The 20,280-nt window shown below is 46.1% G+C and overlaps 1 protein-coding gene across 1 annotated transcript in view; it reads left to right on the top strand.

Annotated features, from left to right (window-relative positions):
• ITPR1 (inositol 1,4,5-trisphosphate receptor type 1) overlaps positions 1 to 20,280 on the top strand; it is a 157,691-nt gene that overhangs the window by 27,596 nt on the left and 109,815 nt on the right. Inside the window, exons 4-10 of the mRNA XM_053989142.1 lie at positions 12,159 to 12,274; positions 15,676 to 15,762; positions 16,462 to 16,620; positions 17,455 to 17,553; positions 18,074 to 18,157; positions 18,240 to 18,386; positions 19,591 to 19,686. Of these exons, the coding sequence (XP_053845117.1) occupies positions 12,159 to 12,274; positions 15,676 to 15,762; positions 16,462 to 16,620; positions 17,455 to 17,553; positions 18,074 to 18,157; positions 18,240 to 18,386; positions 19,591 to 19,686 (788 nt within the window). The remainder of the gene's footprint in view (positions 1 to 12,158; positions 12,275 to 15,675; positions 15,763 to 16,461; positions 16,621 to 17,454; positions 17,554 to 18,073; positions 18,158 to 18,239; positions 18,387 to 19,590; positions 19,687 to 20,280) is intronic.

The following is a 20,280-nucleotide window of genomic DNA, read 5'->3' as shown; positions in this document are numbered from 1 at the left end:
TCTGCACGGTGGAAGCGCTGCCACGGGGCACCAGTGACACTTGTGTGCATTAATGGTTCTCTGTTTCTGCAAGAGCTGGACATGGTGGAAATACAGTTCACTGAGTTTGTGACAGCCAATATCTTCGGTTTAGACCCATAATCCTTGCTTGAAGAAGTTTTTCATCTCACTCACGTGTAGTATCATAAGTGCTTGTTAATAAAAAATAATGGATTTAGTGCCAGACTTCTGGAATGCTTTCATTGAGCAAAGAGAAGGCATGATTGGTATTGTAAAGTTCACCTTTTAAAAGTCCAGAGACTTGGCAGACAAATTTACCTCGTTTCTCCTTGTGGTGTCCTCTTCACAGCAGCTCAGTAAAATGGGAAATACACGTGGAAAGTCCCAAGTGCTCATCCAGATTGAAAAGCTCAGGAAACTGCAGATAATCAGCTTTCACATCTTTTTCATGTAGTTTTTCTGGGGTTTTTTTAATAACTTCCTTATGCTCAGATGTTTTGAGGGGAATTTTTATTCTTTTTGTGCCATTTATCTTGAATAAGGTTCAGATATTTCATCAGGACAGTTTGCACTTTGCATGATGGAGCCTTTGGATAACATCAGTTGCCTGGGTTTCATTTGGGATTTGCTGAAACAGTTATTTCTGAATCTTGGGGTTTTTTTTTTGAGCATCTCTAATACCAAGGACACTTGCAATCCAGATTTCATAACTTGTGTCTGGTTTATCATGTGGGAGTTGCTTGTTGGATTAAGAAGTTGAGAATGTTGTTTTTTCCAAAGGTTGGAATTGTTGTGGGTAAAAATTATTCCTGTGGTCTGCAGGTGAGTAGCACAGTCCGGTGCTGCCTCGTGCTGCTGCAGTTTTCCTCTGGGGTCATAAATCTGGGAAGAATTGTTTTAAACCTCTGTGGGAGAGCTGTGAGGGGCACTGAGCCCTCCTGGAGCCGAGGGTGCCAGGGCTGGATTTTAGGGGCTGGAACCAGCAAGTGGCACTGCTCAGGTGTGCTGAAGTTCTGAGAACTCCTCCTCAATTTACAGCCGAGCCAGAGAGGGCTCCAGGAGCTTTTGGAATGCTCCAGCCTGGCTGTGGAACCACCAGGGCTGGGTCCTTCTGTGGGACTAAATCTGAGTGTGGCTCATGTCACCATTTCAGGATGTCCCCACCAGAGGGTTTCACCTCCTGCTCTGTGGCTCTGTCCTGCTCTGCAGACCCGCAGTTGTAAATGGATATTATCAAATCTGTGCAATAGAATCAGATTTTTTTTGGTTGCTTCTGCTGTTTCTGAATGCCAGGATTTTGTGCAGAAAAGGAAGAATCCATCCGAAAACTGATTAAATTAATCTGAAACCTGAAATCCTGCAAAGCAAGGCACAAAACTGGTGTAGATCTGGAAGCAGAGACTGGACCACCTGACACAACCAGAAAACAGTTCTAATGCAATTATGATACAGTTAATAATTGGAAGTCAAGACAGTGATTGAAACAAATGAAGGAAGAGAACGGAGAGGAACAGACAGTGCTCAAAGAAGATTTCAGTTCATTTTTCTGAACTTGGAAGGTTATTTCTGCTTTGAGGCTACTGACAGGGGTGGTATTTGTGAGCCAAGACGACTCTTTGCTGACTCTGGGTGGATGTAAGTGTAGGATGCTTTCAGTGGTGCAGCTGGTGTTATTTAATAATTCTCCCAGCCCATCCATCACTTCTGAATCCAGCGTTCTCCCTCACTGATTCATGTGTTATCATTGTGTCAGTAAGGCAGCTTGAAAGATGGCTGAAAACACTGAAAATACCTAATTATTGTTCTTTGAGGAAAAGGAAGTTTTTAAATAGCTGTAGCACAAAGCAGCTTGAATGCATTTCTTTTCTGTGGAGTTCTCAGGCACACACACAGGATTTTCTTTTTGCTGGGTGTTTTTGTCTCCAGGATTTCAGGGCAATAAGGGAGGCATTGTCAGCACCTAAACCAAGACTTCTTTGCTTTGTAGTCGCACACGGAGTTAAAGAAGTGAAACTTGTGGTTTTCTTTGCAGGTGTGTTTTAACTCCTGGGCTTATCCTGTGAAGTTTTGGTGTTCCTGTGGGCTCTTACAGCCTGTTCTCCTCAGCTGTGATAAACCAAGGAGCCAGAGAAGCTGCTCTGTCTGTTGGAAAATAGACACCAAGTTAACAGAGTGTTTATTTCTGCAGAAGGCTCACACTGGGAGCGTGTATGAAACATCCCTGAGATGGATGATAGCATGTTCTGCTTCTTTTGCTAGTAGAGCTGGCAAAAATAAATTGAATTACATCCATGCGTTTAAAAAAGAGAGAGGAAAACAACAGCTCAGCTAAAGTTGAAAAATGAGCAGTTTCTCTTTAGCAGCTCCGTGTTTGTGCTTGTGTGGAAGCACTTGGGCAGCTCCATGAAGTGCATCCCTGTGGGACACACAGAGCCATCCCCAGGATCTGGGATTTTCCTTGCAGGCTTTGTCTTAATCTGCACCAAGGGAAATTTGGGTTAGATGTTAGAAAAAAGTTCTTCATGGAAAGAGTGATGAAGTTCTGGGATGGCTGCCCGGGGAGGTGGTGCAGTCACCATCCCTGGGTGTGTTCAACGAAGCCTGGATGTGGCACTGGGTGCCAGGGTTGAGGTGTCAGGGCTGGGTTGGACTCGATGATCTCAGAGGTCTCTTCCAGGTGGTTCTGTGGCTCTCAGGTGCTTCAGGAGGTGGCAGGTGCCCCATGGGTGTCTCTCCTGCAGTCTCTGGGGTGTGTGTTTGCTGGCAGCCCCACGGACCCCTGGGGATGTGCTGCCAGCGGGGTGAACGCCTGCAGCCTGTCCTGGCAGGCTCTGCTTCCGCCCAGGGCCACGGAACATTTGTTCTTCCCATCTGCAGTGCAGCCCAGCGGGGCTGGCTGCTTCCCATCCATCCCTCAGCCCCAGCTGTCTGCGCTGCCGGATCCAGCGTGGCTCTGCTGCCTTGGCTCCCGCCGCTCGCTTCCCTTATTTGGTAGCGCACAGCTCCCAAGCCTGGCCTGGAAGAGGCTGTTTTACCAGTTTAGGGACTATTTTCCACTTTCGTTTTTGATCTCTGAAGCCGTGGATTGTGTTTCAGCAGCGGTGCTGGCACAGCTTAACTCTTAAGTGCTGTCAGACTGGAATATTGTGCTTTTCAGAAGTGCTTGGCTGTTTTACTTTCTGCTTAGCTGCTGCAGAGCCAATATATGGCAGCACTTGTGTTTACGGGGTATATACACCTTGTCAGCATAACCTGCTTATTAAAATGACTTCCAGAGTGCATCCTTCAGCGCCAGGATTACGTTCTGGAGGCCAGATTTTAATTAGCTGTGTGATTTGTTGGCGTTTTCCGTGCTGTGTTCCCGGGAGGGGGAGCGGCGCCCAGCGCCGGAGCGAGCTTGGACAGATTGAGCTGCATCACTTGATAGGGCTCAGCAGAGCATCTCTGGGCCCCTGCCAAAAAGGATGGGGACTGTTTAGAGTGGAGGGAAGGGAGAGGCCTTTGGGAGGTGAAAGACTCAAGCCCGGCAACAGAAAGCAAGGAATCAAACTTCCAGACTCAGAACAGATGTGGGCAGGGGTGTGTTGCTGGGTTTGCCTGGGAGTGCAGCACAGCTGGGCAGCAGGACTCTGCTCAGCTCCAGGCTGTTGTTTCCTAGAGTTAAGGCAGGCCTGTTTTTTTTTTTTTTTTTTTTTTTTTTTTTGCATTTATCTCTGCTTTACTAAGCCAGTTTCTGGAAGGCTGAGCATCTGTGGCAGCTCAAACCTCCTGGGTGCTGCCCATGTCTGCCCACAGTGTTGGTCACAGCTGGCTGTGCTCTGTGAGCTCTGCAGAGGAGACACCAGCTCGGGAATTCTCTCAGAATCTGTCAAAGACTGCTCTCAGTTGGCTGCACCCAGAGAGGAGGAGGGTGGGTATGTGGCAGTGAGATAGGAAAGGATCCGTGGTGTGGGAACTGTGGTTAGGAAAGGAGTTGTCAGTGCTGTGCTGTGACAAAAAGTGCCTTGAAAAATACAGAAAAAGAAGCATTGCTAAAAAATAGTAATTATTTTTTTTTCCAGTTTTGCTTTCTGACAGAGCCTCAAGTGAAGTTCCTTGTACTTCCAGAAAGGTATGAGAGATAATCCAGGAGGGAAACGGGCAGGAACGCCCCTGGCCAGTCTTGCATCTCAGTAACTGTGGGACAGAGGAGCCTGCAGATACTGCTGGGAGAGGGAGAAGTTCTCTTCTGCCAGGTCCATGTGGGGAGGGAAGAAAATCATGGCATGAAAACTGTAAAAATGAATGGGTTGGATACAGGAATAGTGGAGTGCTGGAAGGGATCCCTTTGGGTGCTAGGCCAGGAATGGAGCTGATCCTGCCCTTGGAAGGGAGGGATGAGCTGAGGAAGCTCTCCAAGGGGCTGCCAGCCCTGGGGACCTGCGTTTGGAATTCTGCAGGAGGCAGTGGGCCAGTTCAGGAGGGCAGCACCTGGTGCAGAAGGAAAGAAACAAATAAGCAATGCAGGCAAGGGATCCCAAGCGCTTCATTAGCGCAAAATTGAAAAAATTGAAGCACTAAATTCAATTTTATTATTTCTTCCATTCTTCCAAGCAAGACCTCAATGATATTATCAAATATTTATTTAATCTCCCTCCATCTTTTTTTGGCAATGCAGTTTTTCTTTAAGCCAAATCCATTTAAGAGCTGAAAATGGAGTTGCTTTATCGAACAGCTAAAAATTTTGCCTTTTCTCTTGCGTGATGCTGTGGTGGTTCATTCCTTGAGAAACACACACGAAATGTTTTTAAATAGAAGTGACTTTTATTATGCTGTTCAGTCAGCTCTGTCTAATAGCACGACAGTATTCTTTCCATGCTGGTCAACACTGACGCTTCCAGAGGGGGTTTGAAATTTGATCTTCCTTGTTCTTCCTGTGCTCAGACAGTCCAAGCTTTCCCTGCCTCCTGCCCCCACTTCCTGCCCTGTTTTCAGCAGGAACTTTCATCCGGAAAAGCAGGAGCAAGTGAAGAAGCAAATGTGAGAGTGAAATCCAAGGGGTGAGCAGCCAAAATTAAATGAAATTCGGCCAGAAAATAAATATGCTTTGGTTTACTGCCAGGGTGAAATGTAGACTGAAAAGACCCAAAGATTTTGAGGAGGGAATGTCACAGGGTTCCTGTCCTGAGAATTGTGTTGGTGTCTCACAGGGAGATTTGTCATGGAAACTATTGAAATGGGGATTGGGAATGGCTTCCTGGGTCAAGGATCCAGCTCTCAGGCTGGGACAAAGGCTGGAGCCACAACAGTTTAGTTCAAACTGCTTCTGCAACTCCTATGACACTAGTTTGCTGAATTCCCTTCATAGAAATCCTTCTCCTTGTGTGTAAAAATTGATTTTCAGTGCTTGTGAGGGAGAGAAAGGGATGGCCTTTCAGTTTGTCCAGGTGACCTCTTGTTCAGGGTTTCTCTTCATGCTGGACCAGAGCTGGAGCTGAGGTAAGACACAGAAACCCTCAGTGGGACCAGCAGCTTCCTTGGGATCCTGGGTTAGCTCACATTGATGTGTGCAGCTCTGAACCCCTCACTTGAGGTTTTTTTCCTCTCTTTTTCCCTCTCCTCAACATGAAGAGATTTTTTTTTTTTTCCTGACTTGTATCTGTTATTAGCCAGGAGCCATCAAGGTGCTTTGATGCTTTATAAAGAGATTATTCTTAAGTAGCTTCTCCTGGTTGAAGTTACCCATTGTGTCCATGAATGAGGCTGTACCTTAAAGCTTGCAGGGATTCCTGGTGCATTCACTGTGTCCTTGGCAGCTTTCTCTGAGGGAACTTGCTCTCTTTTGCCATCTCAGATCTCTTGTAGCCAGCGCTGCCCATCCAGGGACACGTCATCCATTGTGATGGCAAGGAGAGGAATGGTTTTCTTGGTTTTTTAGCCTGAATGGATGTCAGATGGGGTATGTTGTAGTTAAATCAGTGGGGTTTAGGGTTTTTTTCCTTTCTACTTGTGCTGCTCTCCCTTCTGGCTCTGTGTTTTCACGCAGCATCTTCCCTCAGTACCAGAGATAGAAAAAAGCATCTGGTCTTTCCTGCAAATGTTTCCTTTTGGAACTGCCTGTATATCCAGTGTCTAAATATTTCTCTCTTTTCGAGTAGCAGTTTTCTTTTTGAAGGAGACCAAAGAGGTTACGTGTAGAAATAAAACAAACACTGGTGTGTTCTGAACTCTTTGGAACACAAGGTGTTTACTTAAAGGTGCATTTCTCAGGTCAGCTTTAGCATACATTGATATTCAGCGTCCAGCTCTCAGGTGGATAATTTTTCTCTCTCTGAAATCTCTGCTCAGTCTTCTCCTTTTGCTTTGATACCTCAGCTCCAAGTTAATAACAATTACATTATTTCCTGTGTTGCTACAGCTTGAACAAATGAAGCAGCAATTCACACTGGTAGGGCTTTGCATAAATGAATATAATAGCAAGAGGGTGGTTACCCTCATGTCTTGCAGATGGGAGTTGAGGGTGGTTATTTTAACATAAAAATTAAAATATATTTAGATCACAAATCGTGCACGCTCTCAATTTAAATGTTGGTTGCAAGGGTGATTTTCCCCCTTTATTCTGCTTTAAAAAGCCAAGTGTTGAAAGCCCTTGAAACACAAGATGCAGGAGCACAAAGCAGGGAGGTAACAGACGTCAGCACAGCAGAGACCGCTAATAAATTCTGTCATGTAATTAGTTCAGGATTTGACTCCTGAGTGATTGGGCTGCTTTGCAGAGGGGTGTGATTGCTACAGGATTTTTGGGCTTGGGATTGAATCCCAGCATGGGTTGGGTTGGAAGGGACCTTAAAGCTCTGCCATCCAGGAATGCTTTCCGCTGTCCCAGGCTGCTCCAAGCCCTGTGCAGCCTGGCCTTGGACACTTCCAGGGATCCAGGGGCAGCCCCAGATTTCCCTGTTCCATACCAGTGCCCTGCTCACCTGTGCTTCACTTTCCCCACCTGTGGAATGGCAGCACGAGGTTGGAATTCAGCTGAGCTCTTCCACCAGGCTGAATGTGCAGGGTCCAGGTTTGGTTTCTTGCTGGGGTGGAGCTGTGGATGGCTGGAGCTCCTTTGGGACCACAAAATCCCTGTGCTCCCAGCAGAGCTTGATCACTGCCGACTGAAAATGAAAGGATGTCTTCTCATCACAAAGAGAGTCATTTCAGTAGGATCAGGTTCTTTTTTTCTCCCTCTTCTTGGAAATGCAGGAATGATTAATAATCAACACAGTTCTGTAGCTGCTTTTGTTCTATATTCTTTGAACCTCTTAGGCTGTCATCTATTAATTTTAAATCTCAGAGGGAACAAGTATAAAATAGATGATGGAGTAATCCAAGGGTTTCTGAAAAGGTGAAACTTGTCTGTGATTGAATACATGCATTTTGTGTTATTCTCTAAGTCTCCTGTGTGAAAATACTACATTTGAGCACAAGAGAGGTCTTCATTTTGTCTTTAAACTCGTCATCTTGTGGAGCAATACCATCCTTGTGAGTGTATTAAAGCTGTGCAATTTCATAAATACAAAGTCAACAACTTCTGTTTACAGTATGTCCATCATTGCCAGCTACGTTGTTTCTTCATTGCTTCTATTCTTTCATATTTAAAAGAAAAGACACTATCAGTGTGTTTATTCTCTCCTGTGAGCAGGCTTTGGCCTAGGGAAAATATCAGGTATCTAAGTATAGAAAAATCTGAAGAGAAAATGCTAAATTTCAGCAGGGAATTGCTGGTTTTCTTTTAATTTTAGTTTTGCTGTGCAAAAATGAGTTTGGTTTTTCCAAGTAATGAAGAAACAGCTGTGTTGGTGCTAAATATTCAGTGGATTTGTAAGTGACTTATTTAAAGATCTTCATCTTTATAAGATTTCCCTCATTTGAAAGCAACCTAAACTATGATTTTTGTGAGGGGGAGTAATTTCTCTTGGTTCTTACCTTTCTCCAGTTGGCATCTTGGAGAGTCTGGGTTTCAAACCCGAAATAACGACGCACCTTTTTGTTGCCAATGAAGTATTTGATTCCTGCTCTCTCCAACTGCAGGAAAGTTGGTGAAGACCTTCTCCTAAGCGCTTAAAATAGGCAGTTGGAAAAAATGATAAGTGGTGGATTGCACAACCAGCCTGGCTGGAGCTGAAGCTGCTTCCAGATCTTTCTGGAACGGGTGTGCTGGAGAAGGGCAGGGGGAGGGAAATGGGCTGGGGCCCCCAAAACTGAGCTGAGCTCTGGCAGCAGCCAGGGTGGTGCCTCAAGGAGCTACAGAAAAGACAGGGGAGAGACTGCAAGGGCAAGGAGGGACAGGACCCAGGGAATGGCTCCCACTGCCAGAGGGCAGGGCTGGATGGGAGATTGGGGTGAAATTCTTCCCTGGCAGGGTGGGCAGCCCTGGCACAGGGTGCCCAGAGCAGCTGGGGCTGCCCCTGGATCCCTGGCAGTGCCCTAGGCCAGGCTGGACACTGGGGCTTGGAGCAGCCTGGGACAGTGGGAGGTGTCCCTGCCATGGCAGGGGTGGCACTGGATGAGCTCTGAGGTCCCTTCCACTCCAAAACATTCCATGGTTCCATGAATCTTTGCCCTTCCCTGAAAGGCATTTGACCTTTGGGTGTCAGCAGTGTGTGCTCAGGAGCTTTCTGAGCTGTCCTCACAGAACAGGGGTAGAGCTGACATAGTGGCAACATTTAATGCCCAAAACAGTGGGAAAAGCCTCTGAAGGGGAGACTGGAATTGCATGAGAATGTTTGACTTTGGTATTTCTAGGCAGTTCTGTGTGAAAAAGGTGATGATGTCTTGAGTGGGCTCTGAAATACTCAACTCCCTTCTCCTATCATTTCAGCCTCTCTAACCTTTTTGCAAATTTGCAATTTTGGACAAGTCTTTCATTATATTCTCACATAATCTTATTAATGCACTACCTAAATGTGACTTTAAATTCCCATGTGGTGGAATCCATTGTAAGAAAAAGAAAAAGCTGTCTTTGTCAGGTTGTTCATTGTGCTGTGAGAGCAAAAGTTGGGCATTTGAGATGTGGCTGCTTGGGCTTGGACCGGAGGGAAGGGTTGGAAGTTTGGAATCTTCTGGCTTGGGAAGGAGCACAGTCAAGAAGGGAATGTAGAAGAGAGAAGAGCAAGTGAAAAGCATGGGGTAGAAGGAACAGGCAGTTGGAATAACATTGCTGGCAAGCTTCCCTCTTCCTTGAACCCCAAAATACTTTGGAACACGGGGGTTTCTACCCTTCCCAGGATCCTTTTGCCAACTCCCCTGTGCTGCTGGTGCATGCAGAGGGTAACCAATCCTCGCTGTGATATTTCGGGGAGCTGCAGGTGGCAGAGGCCCACGTGGGCTGTGGATGTCCCACCAGTGAGAGCGTTCATCTCTCGCGTGGTGCAGTTGCAGCCTCGCTTCGTTCCGTGCAGAGCAGTCGCTGACGGAAGAGCAGGATTTAGCTGGGAAGCGTTGAAATGCACATTTAATGCGTGCCCGTGTAGCATTCATCATCCTGATGGGGTGGTGTAGGATTATGCAATCCCTTTTTCCTGCAGGACCTTTGTTGGGTGCTCGGGCTTGATGTATCATCATTTCATCAACAGTGACGTAGTATTTTATTTTTATACTACCTCATTGTGCAATTCTGCCATTTTTCACTGCGTATCATGAAGATCTGAAAGGAAAATGCATTCCTTCCTGGTTAATATGCAACAAACAGTCTATAAAAAGATGTCGTTACTGTGCAGTAATTGCTTTATTTATCACCTTTCCTATGTGGCTAAAGCTGCTTGAATCACTGAGTGGAGCAGAGAGCTGATGCTTTGGGCTGCTTTGGCTTGACTTTTCATTTTTGGCTTTGGATTTTTGGCTCCTGTTGTAGAAATAGAGCTAACTTCCATAAGGATGGTGTCTGACAAGCACGGGTTTATCTTGCACAGTCATCAGGACTATGGGTTACAGATCAGTGACCACGATGGTGCTCAGCCAGCACATCCTTGACTTTGTAAACATCCAAGGCAGCGGGGTCTGGAGAGCTAAAAGCCTTCTGGCCATACAGTTCTTGTAATTTAACCTGTGGCGAAATACATTTGGTGGCCATATGAAGGCGAATAAGGCAAAGTTGAACTTCTCAAGCACTTCAGAAATAGATTTCATTGAACAAATACTAGAAAATAAATATATCAGGTGCTTCTCATTGTTTGTTTTAGAGCTGTAGCTTTGTTTCTAGGGAGAAAACCTAAGGAAAACATGTTATGCCTTCCCTTCTTGCATTGGACAAGGTCAAACTCTTGCAGCCCTCTCTGGGTGCTTCAGGCAGGAGAGGGGGTTACTTGCAGTTAACAATTTGGAAGTTAAGCCTAACTTGACAACTTTCTTGACTGAAAAGGATGGAAAGAAGTGCACTGTGACTAAATCTAGCATACAATTAATTCTTCTCTGCAGTTCTGTGTGTTAATTGCTGTCATTGTGTGAACTGATGGTTTAAGCAAAAATAGAAAATTTTATAACTGGTGTGTTGCTTACAATGCAGAGTCTTAGCTCCAAGTGCCAGCCCGCAGTGGCTTTTTGAATCTCTGCTGTGCTGTCAATCTCTCTGAATCATCCTGATGGAAATGGAAAAAGTGGTGAAGAGCGCAAACCTGCGAAGTGTGGTTTGCACTTTTCCTGGTGGCTCAGCAGCCCCAGGCTGGCAGTGGGGATGAAGTGGAGCTGAGTGCTTCTGCAGAGATGCAGCTCAGTCTCCCTCCTCGTGCCCTGAGCCCTGTCCTTCCCCAGTGGCACTGTCAGAGGGCCGCAGTGCCGTACCCAGCTCCTCCTGGATCTCTTTTTGGGGTCCTGGGCTGGTACACCAGGCTGGAATGGGATCATCTCTAAGGTCCTTCCAATCCAAACCATTCTGGGATTCTTTGCCCTTCTGTGAAAGGTGTTTGATGATGCCTGGTGTGCTCTGGGGATGGATTGGAGGAGAGGCATGAGAAGAGTGACGTTGTCCATCTCAAACAGCATCCAGAGGTGAAAGTACCAAGGTCTTTCTCAGCCCCTTCAGCAACTTCATGCTGAAGTTGAGCTGCCATGACCTGTCTCCAGCATGGGATGTCTCCCTTTCTGGTTGATGTGCATCCAGAATATCCATGAACAAGCAGCTCTGCTTTTCAGGCACTGAGGATAAACCCCAGGTGGGTTTCTCCCCACCTTGGCTGCTTCCCAAATTGTGGTGCTTGGCTGTAGGGATCACCAGGAGCCTGGAGAAAGGCCGTGTGAACGAGGAGCCTGAAGCCTGATGTCCACTCTGCTGCCAGAGAGGCTGGGAACAGCCTCCTGGCTCTTCTGGCACTTTGTTTGAACTTCTGAGCTGCTACTTTAGGCGCTGCCTTTGAATAGCTGAATTTATTTTTTTGCGTGTTCCGTTGCTTAGCGACGACAGGAGGAAAAACAGTCACTGCAGCTCATGTGGGTTTATTACTGATAAGTTAGCATCTCTGATACAGAAATGTATTTTTAATAAGACTAATGAGCTGTGATTCCTGACTTTAGCCAGGCAGAATGTTAAATAAACTGTGTTGCTGCACTGGGTATAGAACCTGACACCCTGAGGGGTTTGATGTTACCTCAAGCCATGCCTTGAATGTCTGTGCTTGTGCAGGCTGTTTTTTGAGGGTATTTTATGCTGCTGCCACTTCATTAGGTGAGGAGTTTCTCCTATTTTTTGCCCTGTTTTCCCTAGTAATAGAAGGGATTTGATTTAAGGACTAAACTGACAACCGCAGCAGTGAAAAAATCCAAAGCAAAAAGCCCCCATCCTGACAGAGTTTACCTGCTGAAGTACAAAACCTCCAAGCTGAAAGTGCAGAAACCAAGTCTGTTTGCCTGGGAAAGCACACGGAACATGTTCCCATTTTAGTCTGGTACCGTTTTTGACTGGGACAAGTTATAAATTTTCTGGTCTTGCATCAGATGTTGGCAGCAGCAGTTAGTTTTTATCATGCATGGGGCAGCATTCCTGTTGCTCAGAAAAGCATTCGTCTGATCAGGAGCTTTTTGGAATTTGTTTACAAAGCTTTCCTTGCCGCTGGAATAGTTGGAGAGCGTCAGCAGCAAGACTCCAGATGATTATGACTGGCTGAAGCCATGCCTGTGTTTGTTGCATGTTTTTCCAGATTGCCTGTTCAAGCTATGTCCCATGAACCGCTACTCGGCGCAGAAGCAGTTCTGGAAGGCGGCGAAGCCAGGAGCCAACAGCACCACAGATGCTGTGCTGCTCAACAAGCTGCACGTGAGTATCCCTCTGCAGGGCCCTCCTCACACCCATCCTGCTCTAAACAAGGATTTCCAGCCAGCTTGGCACAGTTAACGAGGAGACACCGAGTGTACGGGGAAATAAATCAGCGCGCAAGATTCCTTTGGAGACGTTCACTCCAAGTCCTCAGTCCTCTGATTTATGGCAAAATCACAGAATAAGCTGAGTTGGGAGGGGCCCACAGGGATCCTCCCAGCTCCCTGGCCCTGCACAGACACCCCCACAATCCCACCCTGTCCCCAGGAGTGTTGTCCAATGCTCTGGCAGCCTCGTGGCTGTGCCCATTCTCTGGGGAGCCTGGGCAGTGCCCAGCACCCTCTGGGGATGTACCTTTCCCAAAAACCCATCCTAAACCTGCCCTGGTGCAGCTCCAGCCGTTCCCTGGGTTCTGTCTGTGCCACAGAAAGTGGGCAGAACCCCCTCCTGTTCCTGCTCAAGGTCTGTGTCCCCCAGTGCTGTGTCCATGATACTGGGGTAGGCCTGGGAGCTCTTGTCTTTAACCTGTGGTGGAGATAATGGTGCTCCAGGGGAGCATTTTGGGTGTTAAAAGCATAAAAAAGGGACCCTTGAAACAATTGCACAGAGGATTCTCAGCCCCCAGCATGGGAAACCAGGAGCTGCTGGTCTGATCAATCTATTGGGACTGCTCAAACAAACATCACTTGCTGTTGATGTATGGAAAGGTTGATGGGCAATTAAGAGTAATTATAAGGCCAGACAGCCTCTCCTTCCTTATTAGCTTGCAGTATTTAATATTTTCTGGGTAAAATGTTGACATTCAGCAGCTGAAAACTCAGTAAGGCAGTTGATTGCTGTTTTTAGAGCTCCTATATAAAAAAAAGCCAACTTAACTTAAATACCATCTGTTGACTTTAGAGTTAAATAAACTCAGTGTTTATGTTAAAATTACATAGCTGGAGTACTTCATGTCAAAATTACAATTCTAAATATTTTTAGGTTCTTTAAGCCTATATTAAGCTCATTGTAGCCTGGAATACGAAATGGCCCCGTAGGAGAGTGTCACTTGCTGATTGCCATATGGCTGCCTCGCTCTGCACTTCACAAAGACCCACTGGTGGACTCCTTCTGCTCCAAGAAATGTATTTATAACCCAAAAGTATCAGCTTGGCAGGGACAAAGCTATTTTGGTAGCACAAAGCTCCCTCACCTGGGCCGTGTTTCTCATGTTGATAAGGGAAGCAGGCTGTGGCAGCAGGTTTAGAGTGATGGTGGTTCTGGGGTTGGCTGCTTGGTGTATCAGGAAAAGGGAGAGATCCTGGGCTTTAATGGAAATTGGAGTCTAAGTACTGGAACATGTAGAAGAAAAAGGCTTTGGCATTGCCCTGGATTGCATTCTCATGTGGAGTTGTCTCCCCTTCCCTAAGTACATCCCAGTGCAGGTGTTTGGGACCTGTCCCTGCTCATCTGACACTTGACCCTGTTCTGCCAGGGTCCTGGAAATACAGGATGAGATTTTTCCAGGCTGAGATTTTCCCAGGAGTAGCCTGAGCCCAGTAATGTTTGCACAGAAATGTCCCTCCAAGACCTGCTTGATTTGGAGGAAGGATCTGAGCTCCTTACAGTTTTATTGGGGTTTATTCAACCTGCATCACTTGGACATGAAGTCTGATGGGCTGAATCAGGTGTGCAGTGATCTGGGGCTTGAAAATAATTGTGTCCCATGGACATCTCTGTATCAGAACTTCCTCCTGCCAGCCCTGTGTGTCCATGTGTCACCTTTCCCACTTGCTGGCCCACGGAGTGCTGGAAACCCCTGTGCCTGTGCTCACAGCTGTGAGCTCTGCCCAGGATGAGATTTCTTTATCAGAGCATTGCATTTCCAACGCAGCTGATGATGCAAGATGTGTTCATCATCATCACTTGCCTTTTTTGGCTTCTGTTTGTCTGCTGGTGGAATTTATTGTCTGCCATGGGGCGCTCCATGCTGAGGTCAGGTTATTTTAAGTTAATGCCATTTAAGGGATTTCAAATCTGGGACACTTGTCTCTCTCTGGTCGCAGCATCCGAGCTGCTTGAGGAGCTGACATCTAGTGGCCAGAAAAGTGGTTCTCCTGGAGTGACTGTCAGGTTTGGGGAGTGCTTTTAAAGTACATCCTAAGTCCTAGCTGGACTTTCACAGAAAAAAAAATTGGGTTTTTTTTTATAATAAATGTGGCACCCAGTGGGGCAGGTCAGTCTTGGCTGTGGTTGCTGTTATTTGGGAGGGCTCTGGTGTCTTGAAGAAACCTTTTCTTGACAGAGTACTTGCAAGTCAAGCAAAAAAGTTGTATTTTAGTAATACAGAGAAAATGGTGTTGCACTGCATGACTGAATACCATTTTGGATTTGAAAGAGCAGCTGTATCTCAGGTTCTCCAGGAGTAAGAAGCCAGTTTTCATACCTAGCACAGCATCTGAAAATAGCACATTTTGAGTGAGTACTGGTACTTCACTTTGTCCTGCTACTTCACCTCACTGTAGTGAGGAACTGTGGGCACTTTTCTCCTCCAAGAGAAACCTGGACCCACCACAGTCCTTGAGACCTGAGAACCAAACCATAATCCTTGATGCTCAGCCTCCTCAAAAGTCCAATTTTAAATTGCTCTCCATCTCCAGATAGCAGCTAAAGCAAATACCAGATTTGTTTTTAATTCAAAACATCATCTTTCCTGTGAAGTGAAGAAGTTCTTTACCAAATGAAATTGTTTAAAAACAGCCTGGGCCAAGTAGCTCACGTTTAAAACAACAGTGGCAAGAGGCTCATTGTTAATTCTTAATTAGGGCTTTGTGTCCTTATAATAATTCAATTTTGCAAGGGTTTCCCCTTTCTTTTCCCTGTCAGTGTGGTGCAGGAATGCTCAGCTGTGGCCCAGAGGATCCATCACCTCAGGGAGCACAAGCCCAGGCGTGGGGAGTGGGGAACTCTCCAATCCAGAGCTGCAGAGGGCGTGGAGCCTCTATAGGCAAAGGAAAATAAAGAATCAAAGCTGAGGTTCTTTCATTCAATTTTTGTAGAAGTCAGTAGAAAGGAAAATATAATTACTAGCTGGCGTTGTTACCCATCCCTTTTTCACCTTTCCCCCCTGCTAGGTATCTGCCTTCTATCTTGTCTGAGCTTTTTATCTCATGTTGTATTCCAGAATTTTGTCCAATTGTATCCAAATTATGGGTTACTTAAATGATGTGTGTCTATCTCCCCAAACAGTTGAAAAAGGGAATTGGAAATTACACTGTTGGAAGCTGGAAAAAGAGGAAATTAGGCTCTTTCAGATGCTCGCTGTTTTTCCAGTCCTTTGAAATAATCTTGAAGAAAAGGGAGTTTCATAAAACCCCTTTTCTAAAACACTCAGCAATTGAACTGTTCTCCTTTAATTTCAGCATGCAGCAGATTTGGAAAAGAAACAGAACGAAACTGAAAACAGAAAACTGCTGGGAACAGTCATCCAGTATGGGAATGTCATCCAGGTAGGCTGTGAACATCTGTGCAAGCTGGAGAGGGTTTAATTGAAAATTCCCTGCTCAGTGGACTTCAGATTTCTGGAATTGATGATCAGGAGTCTGTAGTTTTGCCAGGTTTCACCATGCTCTGAAGTGGGATCCTGGGAAGCAGGGCCTGGGTGTTACATCTGTGATGAGATCAGTGTTTTATCATGGGTTAATTGTGCTCAGTTTTGAGGTCACCATTGATTGTTTTCTTCAGAAATCCTTGTTAGAGCCCTCATTTAGAGTTGTTGGGAGTGGCACATGCACAACACCAAATATCCTCTCACAGTGAAATGCTGACACAAATCATAAACTGACACAGAGAAGAAAATCAATAGAAATAGTGACAATTTTTTGTTAGATGAGACCAAGCAAAGCAAGAGCCACTTAGTCCCCAACATTTCACGAGTTTTGCTCCTGGGTTTTTTTGAAGAGGTGGTTGTAGAGCGATGAGGGCATCTCCATGTGCTTGTCCTAGCTGGGCAAGGGGGCAGCTGGGTGAACTGGAGGTGTTTTGTTCTGTGTCTCTGCGTGTGAGTGCAGTTGTGCCTGGGCCCATCAGAGTTTGTACATAATTCAGCCTGCACTCCTGTGTCGCATTGCAGTTGTCTCATGCACGCTCGGGTTGTTGAGGGGAGGAAGAGGAGCATTCTTAGAACTGAACTCTGATTCTTATTCTAGCTGCTTCACTTAAAAAGTAACAAATACTTAACAGTAAATAAGAGGCTTCCAGCTCTGCTAGAGAAGAATGCAATGAGGGTGACCTTGGACGAAGCTGGAAATGAAGGCTCCTGGTTCTACATCCAGCCCTTCTACAAACTGCGCTCCATCGGCGACAGTGTAAGTGCTGGCAGCAGGGTCCTCACACATCCCTTGGGCACAGCCTGCACTTGGGAGGCCTGTCTTGCAATTAATGCAATGCACACGTCTCCCAGGGCGTGATGATGGTGCAGGAACAACCTTTTTGCTATGCTGTCATGAGGGGGAGGAAAATTGCTATGGTAACTTGCATTTTGGAAACGTGGAATGATCTAACATTGGAGGGAATAAGGGACCTAATTAGGCTGGCCTTGCACAATTCCTGCTCAATTCAAAATGGTAGGAAGTGTTCAGGAACCTTCAGGAGGTTTGGAAGGAATAATTAGCATCTTGGTTTTCAGTGTTGTCAGCTTAGAATCAAAATTCGTCATCACTTTGGATATGAGGAGTGAGGTAATAAGGAAGTGAAATGCTCCTGCTCATGGGAAATCTTTAAATGCATTGCCATTTTCATCCCTTCCTTTGCAACAGCTGAGTCACTTGGGCATGGAATCTTCCTAAAACCAGGAGGTCATAAGCTTCAGTGTGCTCTGGGGTTCAGGCCAGGTGTATTTGTCACATAACATGGTGAATTTATCCATCAGCCATCATTTATCCTGTAGCCCCGTTGTACCAGAACTCAGACTGCTTCTTCTGAGAGGCTCTGAGTCCAGTAGCATAGGGGTTTTTGCCTCAGTCACTGAGTTTAGTGAGCTGAATTCTGAGCCAAACAGAATCCTGGTGGAATACTCAGACTGGCATCTCTCCAGACTGCAAAAAAGTGATTTCTTCCCATGGCTCCCATTTAAAAAAAAAAAAGGTAGGAAAAGAACTTTCTCAGGGTGCAAATTTGTCTGATGCTGCACTTCTCTGCAGGTTGTCATTGGAGACAAAGTAGTCCTGAATCCTGTCAATGCTGGCCAGCCTCTCCATGCCAGTAGCCATCAGCTTGTGGATAATCCGGGATGCAATGAGGTAAGGGGACTTTGGCACAGCTGGAGCAGCTGTACAAACCTCTCTGTGCTTCAGCTTAGCTGTTTGTACATGGTTTGGAATTCAGCAAGTTGGTTGGTACCCATGGCACTGCTTATTAGGAATGGTTATCCTGGTGATCAGTGACTTAAAAGTCTTGGAGCTCTGCTTTCTCTTGGGTGCTGGCAGAGGTTTGACTTTGATCTCTTCTGCATGGCTGGCTAAAAGCGAGTTGTTCCTTCAGAATCAGGAGTTGTGGCACAGTGATGTGCCCCATACTAGTCACTGTGAAGAAAGTTAAATAATCTACCAGCACAGATGTGTAACAAGTGGCTTCCAAGCAAGTCAGCTCTGGAATTCCTTCTTCTGGAGCAGATACAGAAAAGACTTTGCTTCTCCAGAGCAATGCAGCCAGGCCCGCAGTGTTCTGGTGAAAATTGTCTAAAAAAATCAGACAGTTGCTCGTGGCAGGATCTTGTGCAGGCACAGGACAGTGGGACTGATGGTCTCGTTCTCCTTCTAGGTCAACTCAGTGAACTGCAACACCAGCTGGAAAATCGTGCTCTTCATGAAATGGAGCGACAACAAGGACGACATCCTCAAGGGGGTGAGAGGCAGAGCTGTGGCTGAATGCAGCTGGGGCCCTGCTGGGCACTGCCCCTGCTGACCCTGCTGCCTGCCTTTGCCAGGGGGACGTGGTGAGGCTGTTCCACGCCGAGCAGGAGAAGTTCCTGACGTGTGACGAGCACAGGAAGAAGCAGCACGTGTTCCTCAGGACCACGGGCAGGCAGTCGGCCACGTCTGCCACCAGCTCCAAAGCCCTGTGGGAGGTGGAGGTAAGGACTGCACCCAGGCTGGTGGGAACAATTCCTCCTCCTGTTCAGGAGCATTCTGTCTGGGTTTCTCGTTTTAGGTGAAGTTTTCCTGGTGTTACAGGTCGAAATTGAAATGGCTTCACTTGCTGTGCACAGTCACACAGGAGCTCTGCTCTCTGATGGTGCAGCACAGAGCTCTCCAGTTCAGGTGCTTTACAGTTCAGGAAAAGAGCACAGAGACACATCAATGGAGTCATTCTCCTACCACCCACTGAAGTTTAACAACAGCTTAAAATTTCCACTGTCCTGCTGAGTGTACTGAAGGCTCTATTTTTGGTGTGGAATAATGTGATTATGTCTATCCTCATCTGATAGGAGGCTGCAGCCCCTTGCTAGTCTGTCTGAACTGGCTTTTTAAATTCACTTGGCTTTTAAACAGAGTGACTAACACCTTGGCCATCAGTGGCTTCTGAAAATAGCCTCAATCTGTTGGTATTATTAGCGTTGGTTTATGATTTTTAAATCTGATTCAATTACGAAGTGCATATAAGAATCAAAAAATAAATTGTAATGGTGGATAGGTGTCTTTATATTCCTTTTCCAGAAATATCTGCTGTGACATTCAGCTTCTCCTGTATTTCAGATGAAAGTCTGCCTGTAATTAGCATTACTTTGACATGTTATCAGTCTGTGGTAACTCTCCATGCGTGTTACCTGGACAGGTGAGAGAGTTCTTCCCTGAAAGGAATAGGTCAGCTGTGGTGAGTTTTCTTTAGGAGTCAGATGTACCCACAGAGCAGCCAGTATGGGGGGATTACAGGTGTTGGAGGCTCTGCTTGCCCCACTTTGTCACTAAATATAAATATTCATTCTTTTGTACAGCATTGTTGCATTTGAAGTATTTCCAGGTGTCTTCTCTCATCCACTTTAAACAGCCAAAAATTTAGTTACAGCCATAGGGTAATGGATTTGTTGCCTTTTCTAGGGGTTTTTGACCTGGCAACACATGCACTTAGCACCTTCTTTAATTCATTCACAAACTGAGGTGAACTATTCCCAGCCAGCTCAGAGCATTCCCTGCACAGTCCTGGCGACAGATAAAAGGTGGCTTTGTCTCTTCTCAGCCCCTGGTTGTGTTTGCTCTTCCCTGCCCATGAAATGAGGCAGGTGCTGCCGGGCAGGGGGGGTCTGTGCTGCATTCCAGGTGTGCTCCCTGTCCCTGCAGGTGGTGCAGCACGATCCCTGCCGGGGGGGAGCTGGCTACTGGAACAGCCTCTTCAGGTTCAAGCACCTGGCCACGGGGCACTACCTGGCAGCAGAGGTACGTGGGCTGGGCTGGCACCTCTGCCTGCCCCTGCACTGTGTTCTCCTCCTTTGACACCTTCTCAAAAATCTGTCATTTCCCACCCTGAAACCGGACACGGGGAGGGGAGCAGAGTGGTCATTTGGATTAATACAAAAACAGATGCTAAATGTAGGAGATAAGATGAAAGAGCTGAAAGAATATCGTGGTTTGGGGGTAGTCATGAGCTGATTACACTTTTTGTGTGAATTCTAAAGTCAAGAACTTCTCCTGCAAAGAATAGGCACTAAATAGTATCCTGTCATGTGGGCACTGGAATCAATGTGACTTTATTGACTGATGAATAAATGGTAAATGACTGAGAGCCTTTGGGGGAAAATGAATGCAAGTGTTGGTAATTTCTCTTGAATCACTGATTTTTGAGCAGAATCATAGAACTGAGTATAAAATTAAAACACTGACTTCAGTCTGTAAGAACTGCAGATAGAGAAAAGTCCAGATTAAATATCTCATTTTATATTCCTCTGATAAGCAGATTGGAAAACCAGAAGCATTTTGTCACATGCACACAGCAAATCCTTTTCAGTAGTAATCCAGTGTAGAGCTTTTCCA

The sequence above is a fragment of the Vidua macroura genome, chromosome 13, assembly GCF_024509145.1.
Source record: "Vidua macroura isolate BioBank_ID:100142 chromosome 13, ASM2450914v1, whole genome shotgun sequence".
Taxonomy (NCBI): Eukaryota; Metazoa; Chordata; class Aves; order Passeriformes; family Viduidae; genus Vidua; species Vidua macroura.
The sequence above is the reverse complement of the archived record's forward strand: the minus strand, read 5'-3'. Positions and strand labels throughout refer to the sequence as shown.